Genomic DNA, 26,882 nt, shown 5'->3' on the forward strand with positions numbered 1-26,882 from the left:
ATGCTGGGAAAAGGGAATGAATGCCCATCCTAGGGACAGCACACACAGTGATGAATCATCTTGCCTGTGAAACACCAGGGTGATAAGTTATAGCTGGGCTAGACAGCTGATAGGCGAGTGTGCACCTCTAGGCCATCTTGCCAGCCCTGACTAATAATAAATTTAAGCCTGAAATTCTGTTTTGTCTGTTATTAAAATACCTTTCATGTTTCATTTGTGTGGTTGGCAAGTCAAGTGGAAATATGACTATGTTTGAAGAAAGCTTGATGAATGCCCTCTGTTTGAATATCGCAGGTGTATTATTATGCCGAAGCTCAAACGACACAGACGACTTATCCAGATGGTTTGGAAATACTGCAGTTCCCAAACAAGCAGATGGGTGAGTTCAGCACACTATTATTTGTAATCAGTTGATTGCACTGCCTCGTATATTCAATCAGAATCATAATTTAACATTTTTTAAATAATCGGATTTTTATTAATCAAAAACATAATTAGCTCACCTGGAACAAAGTTCTAGGGAGCTTATGCGATGGTGCGTCGTCTGTTCGTCAGTCCGTAAACACTTGCAACTTCTCCGAAACTGCTGATCGGATTGTGACCAAACTTGGCACAAATGATATTTGTTATGTTGTGACTAAAGTTTGTTCACGGCATTAAAAAATATCTGGGTCTCGGGGTCTACCGGGGGTCAAAGTGGATCCAGGTTTGACCCCCCCAAAATAGGAATTTGCTTTTTCCTCTGAAACTACAAACACTATTTCGATGAAACTTGACAACAACCTTCATCACCCGTGATGTACCGAAGTTTGTTCACAGCACTAAGGAAATCGAAGTCTAAGGGGATCTATGGGGGAGGGGAGGGGGGAGCGGGGTTGCCCTCCCCAATATAGGTATTTGCTTTTTTCTCAGAACCTACACACACAATTTCGATGAAACTTCACCACAACCTTCATCATCTATGATGTACCAATGTTTGTTCAAGGCATTGGAAAAATTGGGGTCTGAGGAGGTACACGGGGTGGGAGGGGTGGAGTTGCCCACCAAAATAGGTATTTTTTTTTGTTTGTTTGTCTAAAATCTTATATTTATGTTGGTATGATTCTACATGCTGCCCTGTCTTCTAGCAACCATTGAAATTGGTTTAAAATACCTTTACTCAGTGCAGTATGCTGTTTATTCTACCAGGTGGGTGCCAGGAGTATTGACCATACTTTTTTTTAATGGGATATTGCCTGCCACAAAGCCTTAGGCTACTCGACGTGGGGGTTACACAAAGAAAACAAAAGCAGAACAACCAGCCCCTTGGATTGAAATAAGGCAAATGTAAAAAGTTGTCGCTTCACAGAACAAATTCCCCATGTTTATAATCAGAAATCAATTTATGAATATGTATGCATGTGTAATTCAGCTATTGGCTGCCGGGCATGCTTTTAAGAAACCATGTTTGATTGATTTTGATTGATCAGCGAGTGATAACTTCTGCGGTCCTTGCTTTTTCCTGCCTGATACAGAAAAGCATTACCCTGATGGAACGACCGAGATTGTGTTCCCGGATGAAACTATAAAGTACTTGCATCCGGATGGGAATGAAGAAAGCATTTTTCCCGACGGCACCATCATTAGGCTGCAGCAGTAAGGGCCGCTTTCTTTGGACCAGTCAAACTCGATCATTATTGCCAGAAACTCCTTTATGGAATTCCTCAGTTAGCAAATTGCTTATGTGTTCTTCCCCCTACCCCTCTCCCCCCACAGTTTCTCAGTCTCATGGAAGAGGTGTCCCTCAGGTCCGACCTGTCTAGCCTGGGTTTGCATTGCTACTCAATATCAGCTATAAACTGTCATCCTGGTGCTTCGCATGAAGGGCATAGATAGCATCAGTGTGTGTGCCATCGCTCGGATGGACCTTAAATTGGGCGCTTTGTTTGCCAGTAGTGGTGGACGTTAAAGATCCCACAGCGTCCTTTACAAAAAGTAGGCATGGTATCACCGGAACCATGAACAAACTCCATTTCCTGACCTAACCTACAAGGGTCACTGCATCAGGGGCACAACTGCTCCCCCAGATGATACCCACAGCCATGTGCTGCATACGAAAGAAGAAGAGCTCTCGCAATTGCACATTCAGACACACATAAACACCAGACAAAGACAGTCTATATTATATAGTCTGTAGTCTACAAACACAGTCTACACAGTCTATAACCCATTCATCTTGGGCTGAGTGACTTCCCCGAACACACCGAGTGCAAGGGACGCCATCTTGTGGCAGAGGTTTTCCCTCCCCTGTCATCGGGTCATTCTTATGGGGAAAAACAACTCTCCTCCCCCCTTCCAATTGAATGCCAACCCCTCAGTGTGCGTCCATAATTTATCTTATAAATGCTGAGCGTAAAGCGAGGAAACTGCACATACCATTTTTAGTCTTTGGTACAACTCAGCCAGGGTCAGAATCGAACCGCCGATGTCCCAGCCTCACGCAAAGTTGACACGCTCACCAGAATGCCACCTATTCTGGTTAAAACTATATTGCTGAACAGTTGATCCCCCAAAGAAAAAGGAATTCTCGCTTTTATTGGAGGTTATTTTAGTACTTTTTAATTATGTTGCCAAATTTGATATGTATTTAAAAAATATTCAGGTGAGAGTGTCTCGAGGATTTTCATTGGTTTTAAAATGATATAAAAATAAACGCTCACATATTTGTTGTTTCACATGAATATGTTTTTGCTCCAAGGAAGTCCCAACCCATGACCCTTTGCTCCTGCCCGCAGGAACGGTGATAAAGTGATCGAGTTTGATAATGGACAGCGAGAGGTCCACACGACCGAGTTCAAACGGCGCGAATACCCCGATGGTACGACCAAGACGGTGTTCGCCGATGGTCGCCAAGAAACAAATTACTCCTCGGGCCGTGTGCGGATAAAGGATTGCGATGGAAATGTGATCTTCGATGACCACGCGTGACGTCATTGATATTAACCTCTTTTTTACCGGCTTGAATAACACCGTTGTCTCCATTTTGCGCAGCGAATGTTCGGAGTTAAAGTTATATAGCGTGGATGAAGCAGAGCAGAAGTTTTTCTTCATCGAAATACAACCTTAAGCATTTCTGGGGTGGGGTTAGAGGCTGCCATTTTAGCACTTCCATTGATTTCTTCACCTCATTCTTTCAGTCTTGCTTGTTTACTGTGTTTACAATTTATGTTTGTTTACAATCTTTTTTTTCTTCTTCTTCTTTCCTCTTACCCTTTATTCCCCTCTCCTTCCTCAATAATTCCTCCCATTCTACCGGTTCTCTTGTATGTAGGAAGGTGCGTCTCACCACCCCCCCCCCCCCTCACCCCTTCCCCCTTCCCCCCGCCTCTCCCCCATACCCCCCACCCTACCCTAAGTGTCATTTAAGTTATTTATCTTTTAAATGAACTGGCATATGTTTTATAAACTATGCAACAAATTATTATACACATTTGTAAAATGCTTATGACTGTAAATATATATATATATATTTTTTTTTTCTGCATGCCATGGTTTCATCAATCTGCATTCCATTTTGGTGAAATCTTATGTTTGAACTTCGCGTTCCATGTAAATAGGGAATTCTGTTGTTCGAATTATAATGTGTCCGCTCCATCCTTTTGTACAGCCGTTGAAATAAATGTTTTTTGAATTTCTGCCCTGTACGGATTTTTTATTTTCTGTGCTTGGTTTATTAGCCCCCGTTGGACTTGGTCCAAAACGTGGGCTTATGGATTGAGTCTTGTGCTTCCTTCTGTCTGTCTGTCCGCAGCCATTTATCGGACATGCATTGGACCGATTTTGTTCAAACTTGGCACTAGCACAGTACATGATGGCATACACGTGAATCTCACTTTATTTTGCGATCTGATCAAAGATGGCCTACTGGCGGACATTTTAGTTGCACAAAATCCGATATTGAACACATCCTCAACCATTTCTCGGACATGCATTTACCGAACTTGTTCAAACTTGGCACACAGATAAATGAATGATGGCTGACATAACACTTCATTTTATTTCGAGATCATATCCAAGATTGTCGACTGTTGGCTATTTTGTTATTTAAATGTGTCCCCAACCATTTCTTGGACATGCATGGACCGAATTTGTTCAAACTTGGCAAAAAGACAACACATGAGTATACATATGCAGAAGAATTTGTTTTGTAATCCGACATAAGTAATATAAAGTATAATCTTGTAAATATGGGCTGGTCATTTAGCGCCATACAGCAAAATTATTAAAACCACATGGGTTATGATATTTTACGTATTTTTTAATAGTAACTCTCTCCCTCACTCGCCTGCACTGCCCTCTCTCCACCTCACCCCCAGGAATACCTTTGGCTGCGGCTTCCCCTTCGCTCCCACCTTTTGTTCATATGTGTGTTGTACCGTCCACCAAACAGTGATGACTACATCTACATCTCGCTCGTCTCGTCTGATAATATGGACCAACTTCTATCTACCCATCCCACCTCTCTCTTCCTCATATGTGGTGATTTCAAATGTCACCATGCCAGTTGGCTGGGTGTGGGTACCTCTCTCACCAGCCATGGCTTTTCAGCAAAGGACTTCTGCGACTCACTGGGACTGACACAATCTGTCAATTTCCCGACCCGGATCTCAGTCAACGGAGCATCTTCTCTTCTGGATTTGGTTATGACTAACTTCCCTGAAAATGTCTGCTGCTCTTCTTCTGCTCCAATCGGCTCATCTGATCATGTGCTTGTTAAAGTGGACATCTCTCTGACCATTCTCAGAGAGCCTCCTCAGCGTCGACAAGTCGACAAGTCTGGAATTTCACTCAGGCCAACTGCCACGGTCTTCAAGCAGCCATCAATCATCTGGACTGGTCTCCCATCTCTACCGCCTCTGACATCAACTCATCCTGGGAATTCTTCCAAAGTAAATTGCTCTCGCTCATGCACAGATTTATCCCATCTCGTCTTTAGTTGTCATACCCTTCCTCCCATCCATGGTACACGGAATCTTGTGGTGACGCTGTTGCCCAGAAACAACTTGCTTTCGTCTCCTGGAAAGCAAATCCAACGGAAGGAAATCTCATTTCCTTTCACAAAGCCCGAAACAAGTGTGTGTCCACTCTCAGGAGAGCCAGGAAACAATATCTCACCGTTCTCAAGACCGAACTCTCTTATCTGTCTCCCTCTTCCAAATCCTGGTGGTCAAATCTGTTTCTGGTGTTTGTTCCCCCTCCACCCCCCCACCCCCTCCCCACCCTCACCTCAAACGGCGACACGGCTGACTCCGCACGTGAAAAAGCTGAATGCCTCAACTCTGTGTTTGCCTCTAAATCTTGTGTCCCAAACCCATCCCTCTCTGTACCCACCGTACCCAGTCGTACCCAGCTGCTCCTGGACTCTGTGTCCTTTCCTCCTGACAAGGTGGAAAAGTTTCTGTCAACCCTCGACTGTGATTCTGCAACTGGTCTTGAAGGCATCAGCCCACGGGTCCTAAAATCATGTTCTGCCGCTCTTTCACTCCCTCTCTCTGTTCTCTTCACCCTCTCTTTTGCTCAAGGTCATCTTCCATCTGCTTGGAAATCAGCCAACATCATCGCTTTGCACAAAAAAGGTGCAAAAACAGACCCTAGCAACTACAGACCAATCAGCCTTCTCCCAATTATCAGCAAAGTCGTGGAATCCATCATTGCTTCAGATATGAAATCTTTCCTCTTCTCCAATGGCTTGATCTCTGATCATCAATTTGGTTTCAGACCTGGTCAATCTACTCTGGACATGCTGCTTCTGCTTTCTCAACAATGGATGGATGTCCTCAATGCCAAACAGGAAATTAGAGCTGTCTCCCTTGACATATCATGTGCCTTCGATACGGTCTGGCACCCCGCTCTGCTCACCAAACCCTCCTCCTTTGGTATCCATGGAAATCTCCACGCATGGCTGGCTGACTTCCTCTCTAGTCGTAGTCAACGTGTGGCCCTGAATGGGTTTCTCTCATCTCCTCTTCCTGTTCAGGCTGGAGTTCCCCAAGGCAGTGTTCTGGGCCCTGTGCTTTTTCTGGTCTTCATCAATGATCTCTCTGACTCTCTTGAAAATCCTCTCTATCTCTTTGCTGATGACTCTACTCTCTGTTGCTCCATTCCCCATCCCTCAGATCGGTAGTCTGCAGCCTCCTCACTCTCTGCAGACCTGGACAAAATCACAGACTGGGCAAACAAGTGGAACATGTCTTTCAATCCTGACAAATCTCACGCTCTTACGATGTCTCTCCGAAAAGACCGACTGGACAACCCTCCCATCCACTTTCTGAATTATCCTCTCCAAGAAGTTCTGTCACTCAAGCTTTTGGGTCTCAATATCTGCAATGATCTTTCCTGGGAAAACCACATTTCAAATCTGGCCTCCAAAGCCAGTCGCCGACTGGGCATCCTCCGTCGTGCGAAGTCCTTCCTTGGCACACCTGAGCTCCTCACCACATACAAGGCTTTCATCTGCAGCTCAATGGAATACTGCTCTCCCCTCTGGGCTGGTGCTCCTGCCTCACACCTAGCTCGTCTTCACGCTGTTGAAACCAAAGCGTTCAGAGTCATTGGAATCTCCCACGATGAAGCTAACTCCAAGGGCCTTTCACTCACTCACCGCAGGCAGGTTGGTGGTCTTTCCATCTTCTACCGACTCCTCTCTGGCCTTGACCCCCCCCCCCCCCAGCTCTCTCTGGGCTCTGTCCCCCAAATATTCCTACAGTTCGCACAAGATCTGCCTGCAACCCTCATGGTTAAACTGCCAAAATCAAGACTCTCTGCTCACCTTCACTCCTTCATTCCTCTTTTCTCGCGCCTCTGGAACAAACTCCCTCATTCTGTTCAATCCCACTCCACCCTCCAGGTCTTTAAAACAGCTGTTCACCACCATCTCCTATCTTCCCCAATCCAAAACCTTGATCTTTTCTACCCCTGCTAATTTCACCCCAAATCCACTTTTTTGAAATACCAACTTCTGTCCTGGAAGTCCTTGGTGTCCTTGTGTTTTATACTTCTCTCACCCCTCCCCCCCCTTTTCCAGGCCTCCTCCCCCCAAACCTTCTGCCTCCCACACATCTCCCAGCTCTCAAATGTTATGCTTGTGTGCTGTTATGCTTGTGTGCTTCCCCTTCTCTCCCCATCTTGTCTTCCGCTGCCTCTTTTTATATATCTCGTTTGTCTGGTTGATTTGTTTGTGAAATAAATGTTAGCTCTTTCCCGAGCCTCGATTCAGTGTTCAAAAAAATAATAATAATAATAATAATAGTAAAGCTAACTTGATTGTGGAAATTTTCACCAATTTCTTTCCTGAGTTTCTCATCTTGGCTAAACAAGATGTTCATTTGAAGTACAGGATTGAATCGCGCCTATTAGAGATGGAGTAATGACGGTTTTGTTTGCATGTTCACGTGATAACGAAAGCTTTACATACTTGCATACACACACACACACACACACACACACACACACACATATTGTTACGGATCTTCGACGTCGGCTCTTCCCTTATCAAGAGGGGGTTAGTCCCCTTGTCCTTTTATCTGGCCGACGCGAGTCCTGGAAGTTATAATGTTCCTTCCGGTTGGTGGTAAATAGGGTTGTTGGTCGATTTTTAGTCCTATTACCTAATTACTACCACCGACCGTAAAGCAAGGGAATAACTCCCGCTCGAACCACGGATATGGATGGAAAATGCCGAGCGGATAGCAATCCGCGATCCGAGCTGTTAACAGGTGACTAGACCCGATTCTAAGCGGTTGCGATCGTGCCACGCTTACCCAATTAGAGAAAAGACTGATGTGATCGGATTGAGAGGAAACCAGGAAAATAGGAAGAACAGATGGGTTTATGAATTATGTACAGAGAAGAAGAGGAAACGAAAGGAATATACAAGAAAGAAAGAGGAAGGAAAAGTACACAGGGCAGTCTTAACTACAGGCTTAACTTATTCCCTGGACAAACGGGCCCGTCTCACATACAGACACTCACACGGGGATTGCAGATGGTCGGGTGGAAGGTCACCAGCGCGTCCAGGCTCCAGTCCGGCTCCGGTCCAGGCGATGAAAAACCCGGCAGGCAGCTCGTATTGTAACGTAGCGCAAACGGACAATTAGAATGACGGGGGGAAGGCTGGTGTACTGGCGTATGTAATATTCGCACGACTTGTGCCAAGTGCTCCCTCCCAAATGTCCTGCTTTGAAATACCAATGCCAGCAAGCTATCTTTGCACAGTCCTTTCAACCACGATCAGTTCTTTATCACGCTGCAAATGGTGCCAGTCCTGTTCAACCACGATCAAGCGCATATACTCTCGAGTCCTTGGTAATCACGACAGTCCTTAGCGAGAGTCCTGTAAAAGGGCTTTTGCGTGCGCCGTTATAAGTCAAGCCAGCGATCGCTCTGCCAGCCCCAACCACGCCCTGTCAGGCGATGTCACTCCAGCCCTGGTTGGCTGGTTATCGCTTACCGGCCCCGCCCTGACGGCTGGGTGACGTGGCCACACCTCCTCCCTGGTGCTCCGCCCCCTTTTTCCAGGCTTCACCTCGTGGCTTATGGTGGCGTTGAGCGAGCTCATGCTCAAGGGCAGCGAAGGCTGCTGCTGCTGGCCAAGGAGCGTACCAAATTGGGAGGGGCCATGGGGCACAGACTGGGGAGCGCGCTTAATGGCATCGCTTGGAGGGAGGATGCAAAATGAACGAAAGGGCCTACTCTTATTTGATTGACACAACGCAGATTCAACTATTGGAAAATGGCCTTATCTAACACATATTATGAAATAACTGACGTCGTATGGTGACCTACGTGTTGCTTGTGGCCTATCTATAGGGTGCTACCTTTAACCTTTAATTATGTCATATTTACAAGCAAGTGTGGGTTCTCAAAATCGCAACAATATATATATTGTTGCGGATATGGGATTTGGCCTCCATCCATATCCGCTTGTAAATATTCCCCTATTTCCCCAATACTCCCCAACTATCCCCAATCCCCCATTCCCTAGTCCCATTGTCTGTAAACAACACTCTGTAGAACCGACCTTCCCCTTTTTCCCCCATTAAATGTCGTGCCCAGGTCCACCGCATCTCACGTAGACAACTTTCGGACATCTTGCTAGTTATTCTTAGTCTATGTCAGTTAAGGACTCGTTTCCATTAATTCTGACTCTTCGTTGCACCAGAATGTGATTGTATGGCACCAGTAGTGAGTTTAGGACCTCCCCATGAAACAACAACAACAACAACAACTACCACAACAGCGCGCGGGGAGTGTGCGTCCTCACTCCGGCTCGGTTAGCCGCCATTACCCATGTGCGCCGACGGGGTTACCACGAAGGGGCTGCCTGTCGGCCCCTCGTCAAGGGCGGAGCCCGCTAACCCCCCGCACCCAATGAGAAGCAACGGGCCGATTCCATCTGGGGCGGAGCTAACGAGCCGAGGGCGTGTCACTCCCCGCTGGATATACGCAGCCACTTACCGGACGTGACGTCAGATGCGCCCCCAGCTTGGAGAAAGAACGTCACCTTCTAGCGCTGAGAGAGACCTCCCGCATCTCTGGACCGGACCGGGTCGACTCTGCCCCTGAGCCAAGGTGCACCTTGAGCCATCGACTACCTGCCCTCCCTTGCCATCAATCCCGGTGTGAGTCAGTCTTGTCCCGTTTATCTGTCGTCTGTCGGGGTTACTATAAGACCGTGATTAAGTGCCTACCTTCCTATGCTGTCTCTCTCGTCCTTGTAATGTAACGTTCCGAAATATTATAACCTCCTCCGGAGGTCTTGAGAACTGTACCCCTGGTGTCGTGTCATTTTAACCCAGCCGTTGTGTCCTTTCCTCAATTGATTTAGCGTAGCGCGACTCGGCCAACGTTCGAGTATAATCGGGTAAACTGTGCAGACGCGGTCATACCAAACCGCTCGGTAAACCAACATCCACAACCGCGTCTGTAACATTTGGTGTCGAGGAGTTGGATTCGGACCTGGGACTAAATTCAGTTAGGCCCAAATTTTGGAACACCAATTGTACCATTAGGGTAACATTTTGGTGTCGGGAAGTGGAATTCGATCCGGAGCGCGTTTCACGCGCTCGAAATTATAACAGCGAAATTTGATTGTGTTTTACAAAAAAAACAATAAAAACCCGAATTTTGAAAGTCGCGCTATGGCAGACCAAGACGGCTGGGTTCCGGTAGTAGGGAGTGAGGCAGGGTCGATCCAGGACCAAATTGAAGGACAGGAGGAGAGCGAAGCAGTGAGGGTAGCAGATTCGCAAAATAGCGTCGTCACGCACGAGGCTGCGGGCGCGCAAAATGGCGCCTCGCACATAGCTACGGCGGCCGCACCCGCTGCACAAGTGGGAGGGATGGCCCAAATGCAGGCCCTCATGGAGCAATTTATGATGCAAATGACGGCCCTTATGGAAAAGAAGAGTGAGCAATTAGGGGTAATGGGGAAGCGGATGGATGCTCAGGGTGAGTGATTGGAGGGCCAAATGGGGGTAATGAGGGACGAAGCGAGGGGTACCGGTGAGGGGTTAGACAATAATTTTAAGGGATTAGACAAGAAATTTGGGAAGTTAGACGACAAATTTGAGGGGTTAGACAACGGGATAAAAGAGGTGAAAAATGGGTTAATGGGGGTAGAAAATAGAATGGCTGCCCAGGAGAATCAGATAGAGGGAGTGAAAAATGGGTTAGAGGGGTTAGAAAACAGGATGGAAGGCAAATTGAGGGACATGAGGGACCAAGCGGAAAGGGAAGTTAAACAAATGGGGCAGCAGATAGAGGGGGTCAGAATGGGGGTAGAGACCAAACTGGATGCTCACAGGGAGGAAATGGAGCAGATGAGGGTGGCATCTGGGCAGGAGATGCAAGTGATGGGAGAGGAGATCAGAAGAGGTGTGAGTGAGGAGGTCGGAGGAGTGCGCGAGGAGGTGAGGCACTGTAAGGAGCACATGGAGAAGGAGGTGAGAAAGGGGACTGTAAAGTTACAAGGGGGCATAGAGGACCTGACGCAGGAGGTGGAACAGCTGACGGAGGGACAAAAAGGACTAACGGAGCAGGTTCAAAGGAACACTGCGGTATTAGGAGGGTTAAAAGCGACACAAAATGACCTAAAAAATGACTTGGTAGCGACGAAGAGGGAATGTCAGATGGTACGTGAGGGACTGACAACGAGGTTGGACGAAGTGATAGAGGTAATGGAGACGAAGGACCGGCAGGTGAGGACGCACATGGAAACGGTCAAGGTAGCCTTAGAGGACGAGCTTGAGGAGACGTACCGGGAGATAAAAGAGGTGAAGCAGAAATTAGAAGAAGTGGAAGAAGGGGTGAGTGAAATTAAGAAGCGACGGAGAGGGGATAAGAAAGAGATAAAGGAGGAAGTAAAAGAATTGGTCCAAAGTCTGTGTTCGGATCGTGATGATGTGCTCATTAACCGGATGAGGGATTCGCAGGTGATGGAGGAGAAGCGAAGAGGAAGAGGACCCGGTGTAAGTGGTGACCAATATGGTCGTGCGTATGATGCGCCAGGTGATTTAAGAAGCTTGGGGGTCGAGATAGACCCGGGTGTTCGTGAGAGGCCGTTGGTGAAGTGTGCGACAGGTCTGGTGTGCGAAAAAGGAGGTGTGCGAGAAAGTCCGACTCTGGGGTGTGTGAGGAAAAAGTGCGTGCCAAGGAGTGAGGGTGCTGGCGAGAGTGAGTCGGTCGTAGCGCGTGTGCGAGGGAGCACATGGAAGCGCGGTGTGGTAAGTGTTACAGAGGGTGTGACGGGAGAGTGTGCGCAGGAGTGTGCGCGAGAAAGGTGTGTGACGGACAGGTGCATGGGGAAAGAGTGCGCCGTCAAAGGCAAAGAAGAATGCACGCCTGTGGTGAGTGTTACAGAGGGTGTAACAGGAGAGTGTGCGTGAGAAAGGTGTGTAACGGACGGGTGCATGAGGAAAGAGTGCGCTGTCAAGAGTAAGGGTGAGAGTAGTAAGAGTGACACGGAGCGTGAGTTGGTTGTGACAGATGAGAAAGGAAGCACACCTGGAATGGTAGAGCGTGAGTGGGAATGCACGCTGGAATTGGTAGTGAGGCACGTGGTTGGGTGTGCGAATGAGAGCACACCTGTGATTGTCACAGAGGAGGTGACCGAGGAGGGGGCGCGAAGAGGTGTGTTGGTGAGGTGTGCGACCAACGAATGTGTGCCAAAGTGTTCGGTGGTCAGGTGTGTGACCAAGGCTGTGAGTGGAATGAGTGTACCTGGGTGTGTAAGGAAAGGTACGAGGAGCATGGGAACGGCTGGATGTGTGAGCAAGGAACGGGCTGCGTGGTGTAAGCATGCAGGTGAAGCATCGACGTTAAACGGAGCAGCGGTTAGAACGACTTATAGCCGAATCGGGCCCTCGGTGCGTGCCGGGCCTCGCGTGGAACGGCCGCGTCCAGGCCCCACTAGGTGGAGCGGGCAGCTGGATAGGAAGGGTCGTCATGGCGACCACGTTTTGTTGAGACGTGCCGGCAGGTCGAGATCGGGACATTGGATGGCTCCACGCCGAGATGGTGCGTGGGATCTCGGCCCGGGTAAACCTCCTTCCCTGCACCGAATGCGGGACGTATCCAGCCGCTGGCACCAAACAACCCGCATTCATTGCTCGGCTTTACGAAGCCGGGCTTTGGACAGGAATTGGCGCACCGAGAGGCATTAGTGAGTAGACTGTGTGATGAGGTTAGTGTTTTGGACCCAAAATTAGAAAAAAACAAAATTTGATGATTGGCAAAGGATTGGTAGTAGTGATTGGCAGATGATGAGTAGTGATTGGCAAATTTTTGATTTGTTGAAATTTGATGTGCAAAATTGGTAGTGAGCGATGGGCCCGGTGGGTAAGGGTGGCATCCCTGCCACTCTTCCCATGGTGGGGCAAAGGAGCACTAGATTATGGGGTGTATGGCAGTAAAAGCTAGCCCGGGTGGGTTAGGATATTGATAGGGATCTAGCAAAGATGACAGTAGGTAACGTTAAGATTAGTTAGTGACTGATACCTGTAGTGGGGACGCAGGTAGTTTAGTGTGGATGATAATGACGAGGGAGCGCAATAGTTTAAAGGGACGACTGGGAAGCGCAAGTTTCAGAGGGGAGTAGTTAGATGAGATGATGCCGTGTGGTTGAGAATTGAACAGGTGTGATTGCACAGGTGTGCAACTGGACAGGTGTGTGGAGCAGTGTGTGAGTAGTGAGTGTTGTGGATCAGCGCGAATGCGCTTGGGGAGAGAAGGGTGCAGGTGGCACCAGGTGTGAGAGCACAGGTGTGCAAGTACAGGTGTGTGGAATATATGGAGCAGAGAATGAGTGGTGTGGAGAGAGTTGGAGTAAGTGGTACGGAGTGGTGTGCATGGTGCGAAGGTGTGGATGGGGGAAGAGTGGACCCCTTTCATGAGTACCCGGGGCGGGTAGTGTAAGTGTTAGGTAGAGGGTATAGGTAAATTGTGGTTGGATATTGGCATTTGTGGTGCGGTTGCAGAATGGTATTGCGGATGGGTGCATTAGTGTTGTGGAAATGGCTGGGCGTGTAGCCTGTTAGTGTGTGTAGTTGGTTTGGGCACTCCACCACTGTGAGGATGTCGGCCAGGTGAGGCCGCAGGTGGGCTCTGGGAGCCGGTAGAGTTGTGGATGGGCCCCGAGGATCCGGAAGACGGACCCGGGTAGCCCAGTGCCAGAGAGGGCACCGAGTGGGGAGAGCGCCAGAGGGCCTTCCCCAGGTAGTTAGGTTAGGGTAAGGAGCAGGTAAGCTCGGAGGCAACTGCAGTGGTGGAGGTGTGCAGGTGGGTAGACCGGCTAGGAGAGCTACACGTCGCAGCCCAGAAATTGTGCGAGGGCACCGAGAGATGAATCGGGGGAGTGAGACCCCAAATTGAAAAGCACCACAGTTTGGTCAATGGGAATTGGTTTTTAGAACCCATAGTGTAAGAGGGCCAATGGTTTGGCAGGAGAAAGACCCCGGGTAGTGTAAAGTTGTTAAAGTCATTTAGGAAATAGTTAGGATTGATGAACCTGTCGCACCATACGCAGCCACTTACCTGTGGTGATGATGACTCCACACCTGTGTTTTCTTTGTTCTCTTGCAGGAAATGAGAATTGCTGTGTGGATTTGTGAGACGCATCACGACGTGGATGAGACATTGGGGTGATTCCATCTCTCCCTCCTTAGGAGGGACTGATGATGAATTGGTGATGGCAAATTTTGATGTTGAGTTGGAGATGGCAAATTGTGATGAGAGTTGAAAATGGCAAATTTGAGTGGTTAGGAGGGAGAGAAGACGAATTTGGTTTATGGGAGGAACGGGGAAGACAGTAGGGACGTTTGTTGATTTGTAAAGTAGATGTTTATGGGTAGTGTTGTGTTTTGTGGATACAGTAAGGGGTAAGGGAGGGGCCATGTAGGTTACCTGGTGGGGGGGGGGGGGGCGTACGGTAGGAACGTACCTGTCTCACCTGGTTCCCATGTGCCCCCAGTGTGCATCACCTTGTATTGCGTGCACTTTTGCGCCCTTACCACCTTACTCACTTGTTTTCTTCTTTTGTCTCCCACCTCCGAGGATCTGGCTTTGGGGCAGAGAGAGAGGAGAGAGAGGTGCTGGCTCCGCAGTTGTGGGCCTGTACTTTCGCTGCTTGCTGCCTGGATCGATACACCATATGGACCGCAATGTTTGTGGCCGCCCACCATGGACCGCAGTTCTTTTGCGGCCAAGCACCACCCGTTGATGGACCTCTGGGTCAACGTGGCACCTATGCCATCCAGGTGAACCACTAATAGTTGGCCCCCTGACGGCCACAATAAAGAAATGGACGTGGTTGGCGCCTTTCTTTATTTTTTTAAAGAAGCCAGAACACCAAGTGCACCACACGAAGGCAAGACCAGCGGCAGAACATCGGCCGGCCGCGACACCACCGGTGATTTATAAACACTTTATTGGTGCACCGGATGGTGCTGACTGTACATGATGGGGTGGTGCTTTTGGTGCTTGGAAGGGGTGCTCTGCACATTATTAAAGGCCGTAAGGCCACAGAGCACTCGTGGGTTGGTGTATCGATGCTGGCATGCGTGCTCTCTCTGTGCATAACATCTGCATGTGTTCCTCCAAAAACAGGTCCTGGATCGTTGTGTAAATATCAGCGTAGTCTTGTGTAAATAATGCTCCCTACCGGCTGTATGTTTAGTTTGCGAATTCTTTCCGCGATTCGGTTATCCTGTGGGCGTGTTTCTGTGAGGAGAAGGGTGCAACGTCGCAGGGGGACATATTTACTCATTTGTGAATATCTGTAAAACTGTCGCACTCAGGGTAGAGTTAATAGTAGAGGGAACTACATCTGAGTGCCACACTAAAGTAGGTAAAAATTTATCGGGTCGGGTCGCCCCGAGGGTAGAGAAGGGTGCAATGTTGCGGATATGGGATTTGGCCTCCATCCATATCCGCTTGTAAATATTCCCCTATTTCCCCAATACTCCCCAACTATCCCCAATCCCCCATTCCCTAGTCCCATTGTCTGTAAACAACACTCTGTAGAACCGACCTTCCCCTTTTTCCCCCATTAAATGTCGTGCCCAGGTCCACCGCATCTCACGTAGACAACTTTCGGACATCTTGCTAGTTATTCTTAGTCTATGTCAGTTAAGGACTCGTTTCCATTAATTCTGACTCTTCGTTGCACCAGAATGTGATTGTATGGCACCAGTAGTGAGTTTAGGACCTCCCCATGAAACAACAACAACAGCAACAACTACCACAACAGCGCGCGGGGAGTGTGCGTCCTCACTCCGGCTCGGTTAGCCGCCATTACCCATGTGCGCCGACGGGGTTACCACGAAGGGGCTGCCTGTCGGCCCCTCGTCAAGGGCGGAGCCTGCTAACCCCCGCACCCAATGAGAAGCAACGGGCCGATTCCATCTGGGGCGGAGCTAACGAGCCGAGGGCGTGTCACTCCCCGCTGGATATACGCAGCCACTTACCGGACGTGACGTCAGATGCGCCCCCAGCTTGGAGAAAGAACGTCACCTTCTAGCGCTGAGAGAGACCTCCCGCATCTCTGGACCGGACCGGGTCGACTCTGCCCCTGAGCCAAGGTGCACCTTGAGCCATCGACTACCTGCCCTCCCTTGCCATCAATCCCGGTGTGGGTCAGTCTTGTCCCGTTTATCTGTCGTCTGTCGGGGTTACTATAAGACCGTGATTAAGTGCCTACCTTCCTATGCTGTCTCTCTCGTCCTTGTAATGTAACGTTCCGAAATATTATAACCTCCTCCGGAGGTCTTGAGAACTGTACCCCTGGTGTCGTGTCATTTTAACCCAGCCGTTGTGTCCTTTCCTCAATTGATTTAGCGTAGCGCGACTCGGCCAACGTTCGAGTATAATCGGGTAAATTGTGCAGACGCGGTCATACCAAACCGCTCGGTAAACCAACATCCACAACCGCGTCTGTAACAATATATATATATATATATATTGTTGCGGATATGGGATTTGCATCCATCCATATCCGCTTGTAAATATTCCCCTATTTCCTCAATACTTCCCAACTCTCCCCAATCCCCCATTCCCTAGTCCCATTTTCTGTAAACAACACTCTGTAGACCCGACCTCCCCCTATTTCCCCCATTAAATGTCGCATCCAGGTCCACCGCATCTCAGGTAGACAACGATAGGACATCTTGCTAGTTATTCTTAGTCTATGTCAGTTAAGGATTCGTTTCCATTAATTCTGACCCTTCGTTGCACCAGAATGTGATTGTATGGCACCGTTAGGAAGTTTAGGACCTCCCAATACCTCCCCGCAGCTCTTCCTCACAGTTCTCTTCAACAACAACAACAACAACAACGAGCGCTGGGAGTGCGCGTCCTCACTCCGGCTTGGTAGGAGTGGTGGGAGGACACCAGGCCTTCCCAACGAGCCGCCATCGGACAGCTGCTCGACGGGGTTACCAAACAGGGGCTCCCTGTCGGCTCCTCGTCAAGGGCGGAGCCCGGTAACCCCCGCACCCAATGGAAGCGGCGGACCGGCCCCAGTTGGGGCGGAACCAACCAGCCGAGGGCGTGTCACTCCCCGCTGAGCATGCGCAGTGAGAGAGAGGTGACGTCAGATGCGCGCTGAGCTTGGAGCAAGCAAGACCACCTCCGAGCACTGTGAGACCTCCCTGCATCTTGAACCGTGCTTTATCCTGTCCCCGAGCCAAGGTGCACCTTGTGCCAGCGACCTACCTGTCCATTCCTGCCATCAATCCCCGTGTGAGTCTACCTTGTCCGTTTGTCCGTGGTCTGTCGGGGAATAGATAAGACTGTATTTAAGTGCCCATCTCTTCTGTGTCTTTACCTCACTCTGCCTTGTAATCTACCCCCTTTTCTCCACCACTGTAATTATACCCTCCTCCAGAGGTCTTGAGAACTGTACCCCCCTTGCGTCGTTTCATCTTTCCCAGTCGTCGTGTCCTTTCTATCATTGATTTGGCATAGCGCGATTTGGCCAACGTCTGGGTGAATCGGGTGAGTCGGGAAGAAACGGGGAACAACTGTTCGGCCGCGGTTACCTCCGCTCGGTAAATAACATCCAATCCGCGGACCGCAACAACTGGTGTCAGGGAGTGAGATACGAGGCCCGAACCAAATTTTTAAAACAGCTAGACAAAATTTGGTCGAAATTACAAAGTACCGAAATTGCTTTTGTTTTACAAAAACCCGAATTTTGAAAGTCGCGCTATGGGAGATCAAGACGGCTGGGTTCTGGTAGAGGAGAGTGAGGCAGGGTCGATCCAGGACCAAATTGAGGGACATGAGGAGAGCGAAGCAGTGAGGGCGGCAGGTTCGCAAAATGGCGGCGCTAGGCATGGGGAAGAGGAGCGCGAACAACAGGTCGGCGCCGCGCAGGGGATTGCGGTAGCTGTACCCGTGCCGCCGATGGACATGCAAGTCCTCATGGCGCAAATAGGGGCCCTGTTGGCCCAGAATAGCGAGAAATTGAGGGAGGACATGGGGTCCAATAGCGAGAAATTGAGAGAGGACATGGGGGCCCAGATCGGAGGGTTAGGGAGTAGAATAGAGGGATTAGGAAACAAATTTGAGGGATTAGACAATAGATTAGGGGAAATACAGGAGGGGTTAACGGGGGTAGAAAACAGAATGGCCGCTCAAGAGAATCAAATGGAAGGGATGAAAAAGGGGTTAGAGGGGTTAGAAAACAGTATGGAAGGCAAATTGAGGGACATGAGGGACCAAGCGGAAAGGGAAGTTAAACAAATGGGGCACAGACCAAGGCATATTGGGCTCAGTGGAAAACCCTGGAATTGAAGGATAACATCTTGTATCGCAAGTGGGTGGAGGTTCCCTCTGATAAAACTTCCTGGCTGGTGGTAGTCCCAAATAAATTTAAGACCGATATATTGCAACAGGTGCATGGTACCCGCCCCGGCGGCCATTTGGGCAGGACAAAGACGACATCGCAGGTACGCCGGAGGTTTTATTGGGTGAATATGGGGCGCGACATACAGGACTGGTGTCGGAGATGCGACGCCTGTACTGCCAAAAAGGGACCAGCACGGAGGATGAGGGCCCCCCTTCAATTACACCACGTGGGGGCCCCCCTAGAGCGGGTGGCCATGGATATCCTAGGCCCACTACCCCGCACCCGCCTAGGTAATAAGTACATCCTCGTTGTGATGGACTACTTCACCAAGTGGCCGGAGGCCTACGCCCTCCCCAACCAAGAAGCAGGGGTGGTAGCGCAGGCCTTCGTGGAAGGATTTGTGTGCCGGCATGGGATTCCGCAGGAGTTGCACACCGACCAGGGACGAAATTTTAAGAGCAAATTGCTAAAAGATGTGTGCAGTCTCCTGTCAATTCGGAAAACAAGTACAACGCCCTTAAGACCTCAATCTGACGGGATGGTGGAAAGATTCAACCGAACTTTAATCCAACAACTGGCACTGTTCACCGCCACCCGTCAGGATGACTGGGACGAACATCTCCCTTATTTGCTCATGGCCTACCGAACCAGCCAGCACGGGGCCACCGCATGCAGTCCAGCGTTGCTTATGTATGGGCGGGAGTTACGGGCTCCCGCCGACTTGCTATGCGGTCCCGTGCCAGACACAGTGGTTAACCCGCCGAGGGAGGGGTACGCACGTCACCTAGAGGAAGGCATGGAGCTAGTCCATGCCTTCGCCCGCCGCCAACTCCATCTGGCGGGGGAAAAGATGAAGCGCAGGTACGACCACCGGAGCCAGGGGAGTCAGTACACTCCGGGGATGAAGATTTGGTTCTTCAATCCCCGGAGGAGGAAGGGTAGGTGCCCAAAACTCACCTCTCCCTGGCAAGGCCTGGGGGTCGTCCTGTCGCAAGTCTGTGACGTGGTAGTAAAAATCAAAATGGGGCCACGAGCCCTCCCTCGGATCGTCCACGCCGACCGGATAAGGCCTTACACCGGCGAGCAGGCGCCCCTGTGGATTGCCTCGGCTTTAGATGCCGAGGCGGGACCCAGTACCTCTGAATAAGGGGGGCTTATTAGTGCCAGAGGACTGGGGGATTGATGAGCAATGGGCCCGGTGGGTAAGGGTGGCATCCCTGCCACCCTTCCCATGATGGGGGCAAATGCGCTATAGTTTATGGGGTGGCTATGACAACCGAGCCAGGGAGGGCTTGGTTATATTGATAGGGACTAGAGGTGACTATAGGTGACAAGATTTAAGTAAGAGACTTGGTACCTGTAGTGGGGACGTAGTAGCTTAGTGTTTGATAATGACGTGGGAGCGCTGAGTGTAAGGGAAGACGGAGGAGCGCGAGTTTTAGAAGGGAGTAGACAGAGCAGATGATGCAGTATGAATGGAAGTGATGGTGAGCAGCTTCAAATGAGGCATCGGTGAGGCAATGCTCCGAGGTGTGTGTGAGTGTACAAGTGATGAATGAGAGAGCATTGCGGATGAGTGTCATGGTGAGTAGTGAGTGTTGTGGATCAGCGCGAATGCGCTTGGGGGAGAGAAGGGTGCAGGCGGCACCAAGTATGAGAGCACAGGTGTGCAAGTACAGGTGTGTGGAATATATGGAGCAGAGAATGAGTGGTGTGGAGAGAGTTGGAGTAAGTGGTACGGAGTGGTGTGCATGGTGCGAAGGTGTGGATGGGGGAAGAGTGGACCCCTTTCACGAGTACTGGGGAGGGTAGTTTAAAGAATAGTTAGAAGGTATAGGTAAATTGTGGTTGGATATTGGCATTTGTGGTGCGGTTGCAGAATGGTATTGTGGATGGGTGCATTGGTGTGGTGAAATTGGCTGGTCGTGTGGCCTGTTAGTATGAGTGTGAATGGTTGGGCACTCCACCACTGTTAGATGTCGGCCAGGTGAGGCCGCAGGTGGGCTCTGGGAGCCGTTAGTGTCAGTGGGTGCCTGAGGATCCCGGGTGTGGATCGGGCAGCCCGTGCCAGAGAGGGCACCGAGGGGGTGAGAGTGTGAGAGGGCCTTCCCCAGTTAGTTAGGATAGGGTGAGGAGCAGGTGAGCTCGGTAGGCAACAACAGTGGTGGAGGTGTGCAGGTGGGTGGACCAGCTGGGAGCGTCACACGACCCAGCCACCGAAATTGTGCGGGAGCACCGAGTGTTGAATCGGGGAGTGAGCCTCAAATTGATGGTGTGCACCACAGATGGTCAATGGGATTTTGGTTCTTCGAACCACATAGAGTAATGAGGGCCAATGGTTTGGCAGGAGAAAGACCCCGGGTAATGTAAAGTTGTTAAAGTCATTTAGGAAATAGTTAGTATTGATGAACATGTCGCACCATACGCAGCCACTTACCTGAGGTGATGATGATGACTCCACACCTGTGTTTTCTTTGTTTTGTGTTGCAGGAGATGAGAATTGCTGTTTGGATTTGTGAGACGCATCACGACGTGGATGAGACATTGGGGTGAATCCATCTCTCCCTCCTTAGGAGGGACTGATGATGAGTTGGAGATGGCAAATTTTGATGAGAGTTGGAAATGGCAAATTTGATTGGTTAGGGGGGAGAGAAGACGAATTTGGTTTATGGGAGGAACGGGGAAGACAGTAGGGACGTTCGTTGATGTGTAAAGTAGATGTTTATGGGTAGTGTTGTGTTTTGTGGATACAGTAAGGGGTAAGGGAGGGGCAATGTAGGTTACCTGGTGGGGGGGGGGGGGGGCGAATGGTAGGAACGTACCTGTCTCACCTGGTTCCCATGTGCCCCCAGTGTGCATTACCTTATATTGCGTGCACTTTTGCACCCTTACCACCTTACTCACCTGTCTTCTTTTGTCTCTCACCTCCGAGGATCTGGCTTTGGGGCAGAGAGAGAGGAGAGAGAGGTGCTGGCTCCGCAGTTGTGGGCCTGTACTTCCGCTGCTTGCTGCCTGGATCGATACACCATATGGACCGCAATTTTTGTGGCCGCCCACAATGGACCGCAGTTCTTTTGCGGTCAAGCACCACCCGTTGATGGACCTCTGGGTCAACGTGGCACCTATGCCATACAGGTGAACCACTTTTAGTTGGCCCCCCTGACGGCCACAATTAAGAAATGGACGCGGTTGGCGCCTTTCTTTATTTCTAAAGAAGCCAGAAGGCCAAGTGCACTCCATGAAGGCAAGACCAGCGGCAGAACATCGGCCGGCTGCGACACCACCGGTGACCATGGACACTTGATTGTGCATTTTTATTGAACACTTTATTGGTGCACCGGATGGTGCTGACTGTGCATAATGGGGTGGTGCTTTTGGTGCTTGGAAGGGGTGCTCTGCACATTATTAAAGGTCGTAGGGCCACAGGGCACTCGTGGGTTGGTGCATCGAGGCTGGCATGCGTGCTCTCCCTATGCATAACATCTGCATGTGTTCCTCAAAGAACAGGTCCTGGATCGTAGTGTAAATATCAGTGTAGTCTTGTATAAATGATGCTCCCTACCGGCTGTATGTTTAGTTTGAGGATGCTTTCCGCGATTCGGTTATCCTGTGGGTGTGTTTCTGTTAGGAGAAGGGTGCAACGTCGCAGGGGGACATATTTACTCATTTGTGAACATCTGTAAAACTGTCGCACTCAGGGTTGAGTTAATAGTAGAGGGAACTACATCTGAGTGCCACACTAAAGTAGGTAAAAATTTATCGGGTCGGGCCGCCCCGAGGTCGAGAAGGGTGCAGTGTTGCGGATATGGGATTTGCATCCATCCATATCCACTTGAAAATATTCCCCTATTTCCTGAATACTTCCCAACTCTCCCCAATCCCTCATTCCCTAGTCCCATTTTCTGTAAACAACACTCTGTAGACCCGACCTCCCTCTATTTCCCCCATTAAATGTCGCATCCAGGTCCACCGCATCTCAGGTAGACAACGATAGGACATCTTGCTAGTTATTCTTAGTCTATGTCAGTTAAGGATTCGTTTCCATTAATTCTGACCCTTCGTTGCACCAGAATGTGATTGTATGGCACCGTTAGGAAGTTTAGGACCTCCCAATACCTCCCCGCAGCTCTTCCTCACAGTTCTCTTCAACAACAACAACAACGAGTGCAGGGAGTGCGCGTCCTCACTCCGGCTTGGTAGGAGTGGTGGGAGGACACCAGGCCTTCCCAACGAGCCGCCATCGGACATGTGCTCGATGGGGTTACCAAACAGGGGCTCCCTGTCGGCTCCTCGTCAAGGGCGGAGCCCGGTAACCCCCGCACCCAATGGAAGCGGCGGACCGGCCCCAGTTGGGGCGGAACCAACCAGCCGAGGGCGTGTCACTCCCCGCTGAGCATGCGCAGTGAGAGAGAGGTGACGTCAGATGCGCGCTGAGCTTGGAGCAAGCAAGACCACCTCCGAGCGCTGTGAGACCTCCCTGCATTTTGAAAAGTGCTTTATCCTGTCCCCGAGCCAAGGTGCACCTTGTGCCAGCGACCTACCTGTCCATTCCTGCCATCAATCCCCGTGTGAGTCTATCTTGTCCGTTTGTCCGTGGTCTGTTGGGGATTAGATAAGACTGTATTTAAGTGCCCATCTCTTCTGTGTCTTTACCTCACTCTGCCTTGTAATCTACCCTCTTTTCTCCACCACTGTAATTATACCCTCCTCCGGAGGTCTTGAGAACTGTACCCCCCTTGCGTCGTTTCATCTTTCCCACTCGTCGTGTCCTTTCTATCATTGATTTGGCATAGCGCGATTTGGCCAACGTCTGGGTGAATCGGGTGAGTCGGGAAGAAACGGGGAACAACTGTTCGGCCGCGGTTACCTCCGCTCGGTAAATAACATCCAATCCGCGGACCGTAACAATATATATATATATATTTATATATGTATGTATTGTTACGGATTCGTCACTTCTGTTGTGGTGGTTTGCATCCACTGTAAATATTTCCGATTCCATGTATTATTATTGTTGTCATTTAAAGGGAATAGATATTTCTAGTTTCAAAAGTTAATGTTAAAGGAAACCGGATCGGGAACCGGACGACAAACCGGAAGAAGACGAGGAGAGAGGAGGCGGAGCGAGTGAAGACGGAGAAGAAGCGAGTCGTTTCTTAGTCCTGAGCGAACGTTGTCAAGCAAGAGTCACGAGTGAACTTTGGGTTTCCTGAAAAGGGATTCCTGCGATAGGGTTGTTATCGCTGTGACTGATCAACCTGCGTGTCAGGTTTGGCGTTGGATTCCGAGGAATCATCGTCGGGTCATCGCGTCTCGAGAACGAGCCGTCTGCCATTTTGACTCGCGCGCTTTGCTCATCGCGAAAGGTCTTTGCTTCGCGTCAGCCGTTTTCACTATTCAGACGTCTATCTGGGATGTGTGTGTGCAACGCGGATTTTGAAGGCAAACCTGAGGTTCGCTGATTTGGAGCTGCAAAACATCCATACCAGAGGGTGGGACTTCCCAGTCGCCTTGAGTGCGCTTTAACGCAGCTTTGGGCCGCGTGACTCTTTGCGCTGCTTTGGCTGCGTACGCCTTTGTGCAGTTTTGGCGGTGTGACTGGGCCCGTTAGCTGAACGGGATTCTGGTTTCGATTCGACATCGCTCTGACGATCGCTGGAGGGGATCAACTTTGAGCTTGAAGACAGGAATATAGAGACATTGGGGAATGTTCTTTTATCACTCACTTGGAGCACAGTGAGTTACCTTATACTAGCTGATGGTACCATCATAAGATGTATTGATTGTACTTTTGACTGCTATTATTGTTGTACTGTTATTAGTCCCCTACCGGTGTACACCGGAGGGGACTATAGGTTTGCACGCCGTTCCTCCGTCCGTTAGTCCGTCAGTCCGTCACGCAAAGAACAGTTTTCCAGACTTTTTTTTCTAAACCCTTAAAGCTAATGATTTCACACTTGGCACAGGGTTACCACATGATAAGTTACAGATCAAGTTCGAACTTCACGACGTTTCGATCATTTTTGACATAGTTATGGCACTTTGAACTTTGGGAATTCTGATAATTCTGATGATCCTCAACTCAGTGCCATTTTAAGTTTTAATTTCCTTTAAAAAAGATTTTCTCTGCAATAATAGGACCGATTGAGATCAAATTTTCACCGGCGGGGGAACTCGGTCTTTAGAATATTGTAATGGTAATTATGACGTCACAGGTCACGTGGTTCGGCCGCCATATTGTTTTTCGTGAAACCACGAAAACCCCTTTTTCTCTGCAACGGCTGAACAGATCGAGGCCAAATTTTGCAGGCAGAATCGCATACCCATGATGAACAAAAAAGTCAGCGAGCATGACGTTATGCATCACATGGTTTCAGAGTTATGACGTTTTTAAGCATGAACCTTTAAAACCGAGCTCCTCCCTCATTTTTGATCCAATCGAGGGGAAACTTCTCAGATCTGTTCAGCATGTCAGTCTACTAAAATGTCCTTTTGGAATTTGCGATAGGGCACGTGGTTTGGCAGATATCGTTAATTAAACGAAAATATTTTAAAAAATGGATAGCTCTTGAATCGCTAGTACCTCAGACCGTGAGTTGGTAATTATATAATTCACACAGTGCAATACGTGCAGGCCGCTCCACGGAGCGACCTTGCGGGCTTATCAACGAGGCGAGGCGTGACACACATGTCTCTCAGCATACCTCAGATCAAGTTTGAAAACCAGCATCAACCGTGCATAAATTTGCATATTCGATCATTTTTGACAAAGTTATGGCACTTTGAACTTTGGTAGGGGACATGTATTGCAGCGCAATACTCAGAATGCTTGTTCTTGTGTGATCTTTCAATACAATATTTGTTTGTGAGTAACAATTGGGGTGGCTTCTCCATTGATCTTTGACATGCAGAATAACATATTTTTCTGCCGTGACTCCTCTTGGGGCTCGGAGGTACACCGTGACCAGGGGGTCGGGGAGGAGCACGTAACAGAAATTGGGGGCTCGTCCTATTGACTCGGGGGCTCGAAATTGGGTCTTTGTCCGGGATTAAATTCCCTAATAACACTCATCCGGGATCAAATTCCCTGATAACATTCGTCCGGGATCGAATACCCTAACATTCCCAAAATTCCCAAACTTGGGGAATTTTTCTAACATTCCCAAATTTTTCAAAAAATTGGAAAATTTTTGTGTGAAGGTTAACAGGTGTTAACTAATAGTCACCATGGTGTTTGACGCAGAACAGTTTGTGGCGTCCCTAGTGAGGCACAGTTCCAAGCGTTAAAAAAATCGTAACTCTTGATATTGGCCAGACATTTTAACTTGGAGGTCTGAGTAAATATGAAGAAAGCAGGGATGCAGACATTGGTGGTAGAATCTCTGGTGGGACAGGGCACATGGACAGAGGTAGCCTTGGATTGGTTACCAGAGGAAAAAGAAAATGTGGAGCTCCGGAAAATGGAGATGCAACTGCAGAGTCAGGAAAGGTTAAAAGCAAAAGAAAGAAGAGCAGGGGAAAGAGCAGAGGAAAGGAGAGCTGAAAGAGAACTCGCGGAAAAAGAGTAGAACAGGAACGAGAACTCGAGGAGAAACGAGCAGAGGAAAGGAGAGCTGAAAGAGAACTCATGGAAAAAAGGGTAGAACAGGAACGAGAACTCGAGGAGAAACGAGCAGAGGAAATTAGAGCCAAAAGGGAGTTAAAGGAACGTGACATGGAGTGTCAGAGGGAAATTAAACTCAAGGAACTGGAATTAATGAGAGAACGGGAAGAGGTAGCACCCATGCCGGCTAGTTCGACAACTAGTCAGAACACTTGGGATGTTGGTAAACATGTGAGGCTGGTTCCACCCTTCAATGAAAAAGAGGTAGCCAAGTTTTTTTTACACTTTGAGAAAGTGGCTCAAATGCTAAAATGGCCTGTGGAGTCCTGGACTATGTTAGTGCAAAGTGTTCCGGTGGGTAAAGCTCAAGATGTATTTTAGGCTTTACCGATTGACCAATGTGTAGATTATGAGATAGCGAAGAAACCCATTCTCAAAGCCTATGAATTGGTCCCTGAAGCTTACCGGCAAAAATTCCGGAATGCCAGGAAGAGGGAGAGTGAGACCCATGTGGAGTTTGCCCGAATGAAGGAAACCATGTTTGATCGGTGGTGTGACTCGAAGGAGGTTGGGAAAGACTTCAACCTGTTAGGACAATTGATCTTGGTTGAGGAATTCAAACAGTGTGTCCACGCGGACATTAAAGTGCATCTGGATGAGAGAAAAGTACCAAAGTTGTATGAGGCAGCAACTGTGGCAGATGACTATGCCTTGACACACAGGATGGGGTTCCACAAACCTAACTTCCCACCTAGAGTTATCCAGGGGAGTTATGGTAAATCAGGTGTGGAGAACAAAAATTCATGGAGGCGACCTAAAGATGACTATGAGTACAAACCTGATACCACGACTTTTAGGGATCAGAAGACTACAGTTCCAAGACAGACTTATCTT

The 26,882-nt window shown here is 49.2% G+C and overlaps 1 protein-coding gene across 4 annotated transcripts in view; it reads left to right on the forward strand.

Moving 5' to 3' along the window:
- CPAP (centrosome assembly and centriole elongation protein) overlaps positions 1-3,674 on the forward strand; it is a 71,758-nt gene extending 68,084 nt beyond the window's left edge. For all 4 annotated transcript variants that reach the window (XM_068135920.2, XM_068135921.2, XM_068135922.2 and 1 more), the window contains 3 exons: positions 295-379; positions 1,515-1,635; positions 2,775-3,674. In XM_068135920.2, the coding sequence (XP_067992021.2) occupies positions 295-379; positions 1,515-1,635; positions 2,775-2,967 (399 nt within the window). In that variant the 3' untranslated portion in view covers positions 2,968-3,674. The remainder of the gene's footprint in view (positions 1-294; positions 380-1,514; positions 1,636-2,774) is intronic.
- Positions 3,675-26,882: the final 23,208 nt, after the last annotated feature.

The sequence above is a fragment of the Myxine glutinosa genome, chromosome 14 (genome assembly GCF_964187855.1).
Source record: "Myxine glutinosa chromosome 14, kmMyxGlut1.1, whole genome shotgun sequence".
NCBI lineage: Eukaryota > Metazoa > Chordata > Myxini > Myxiniformes > Myxinidae > Myxine > Myxine glutinosa.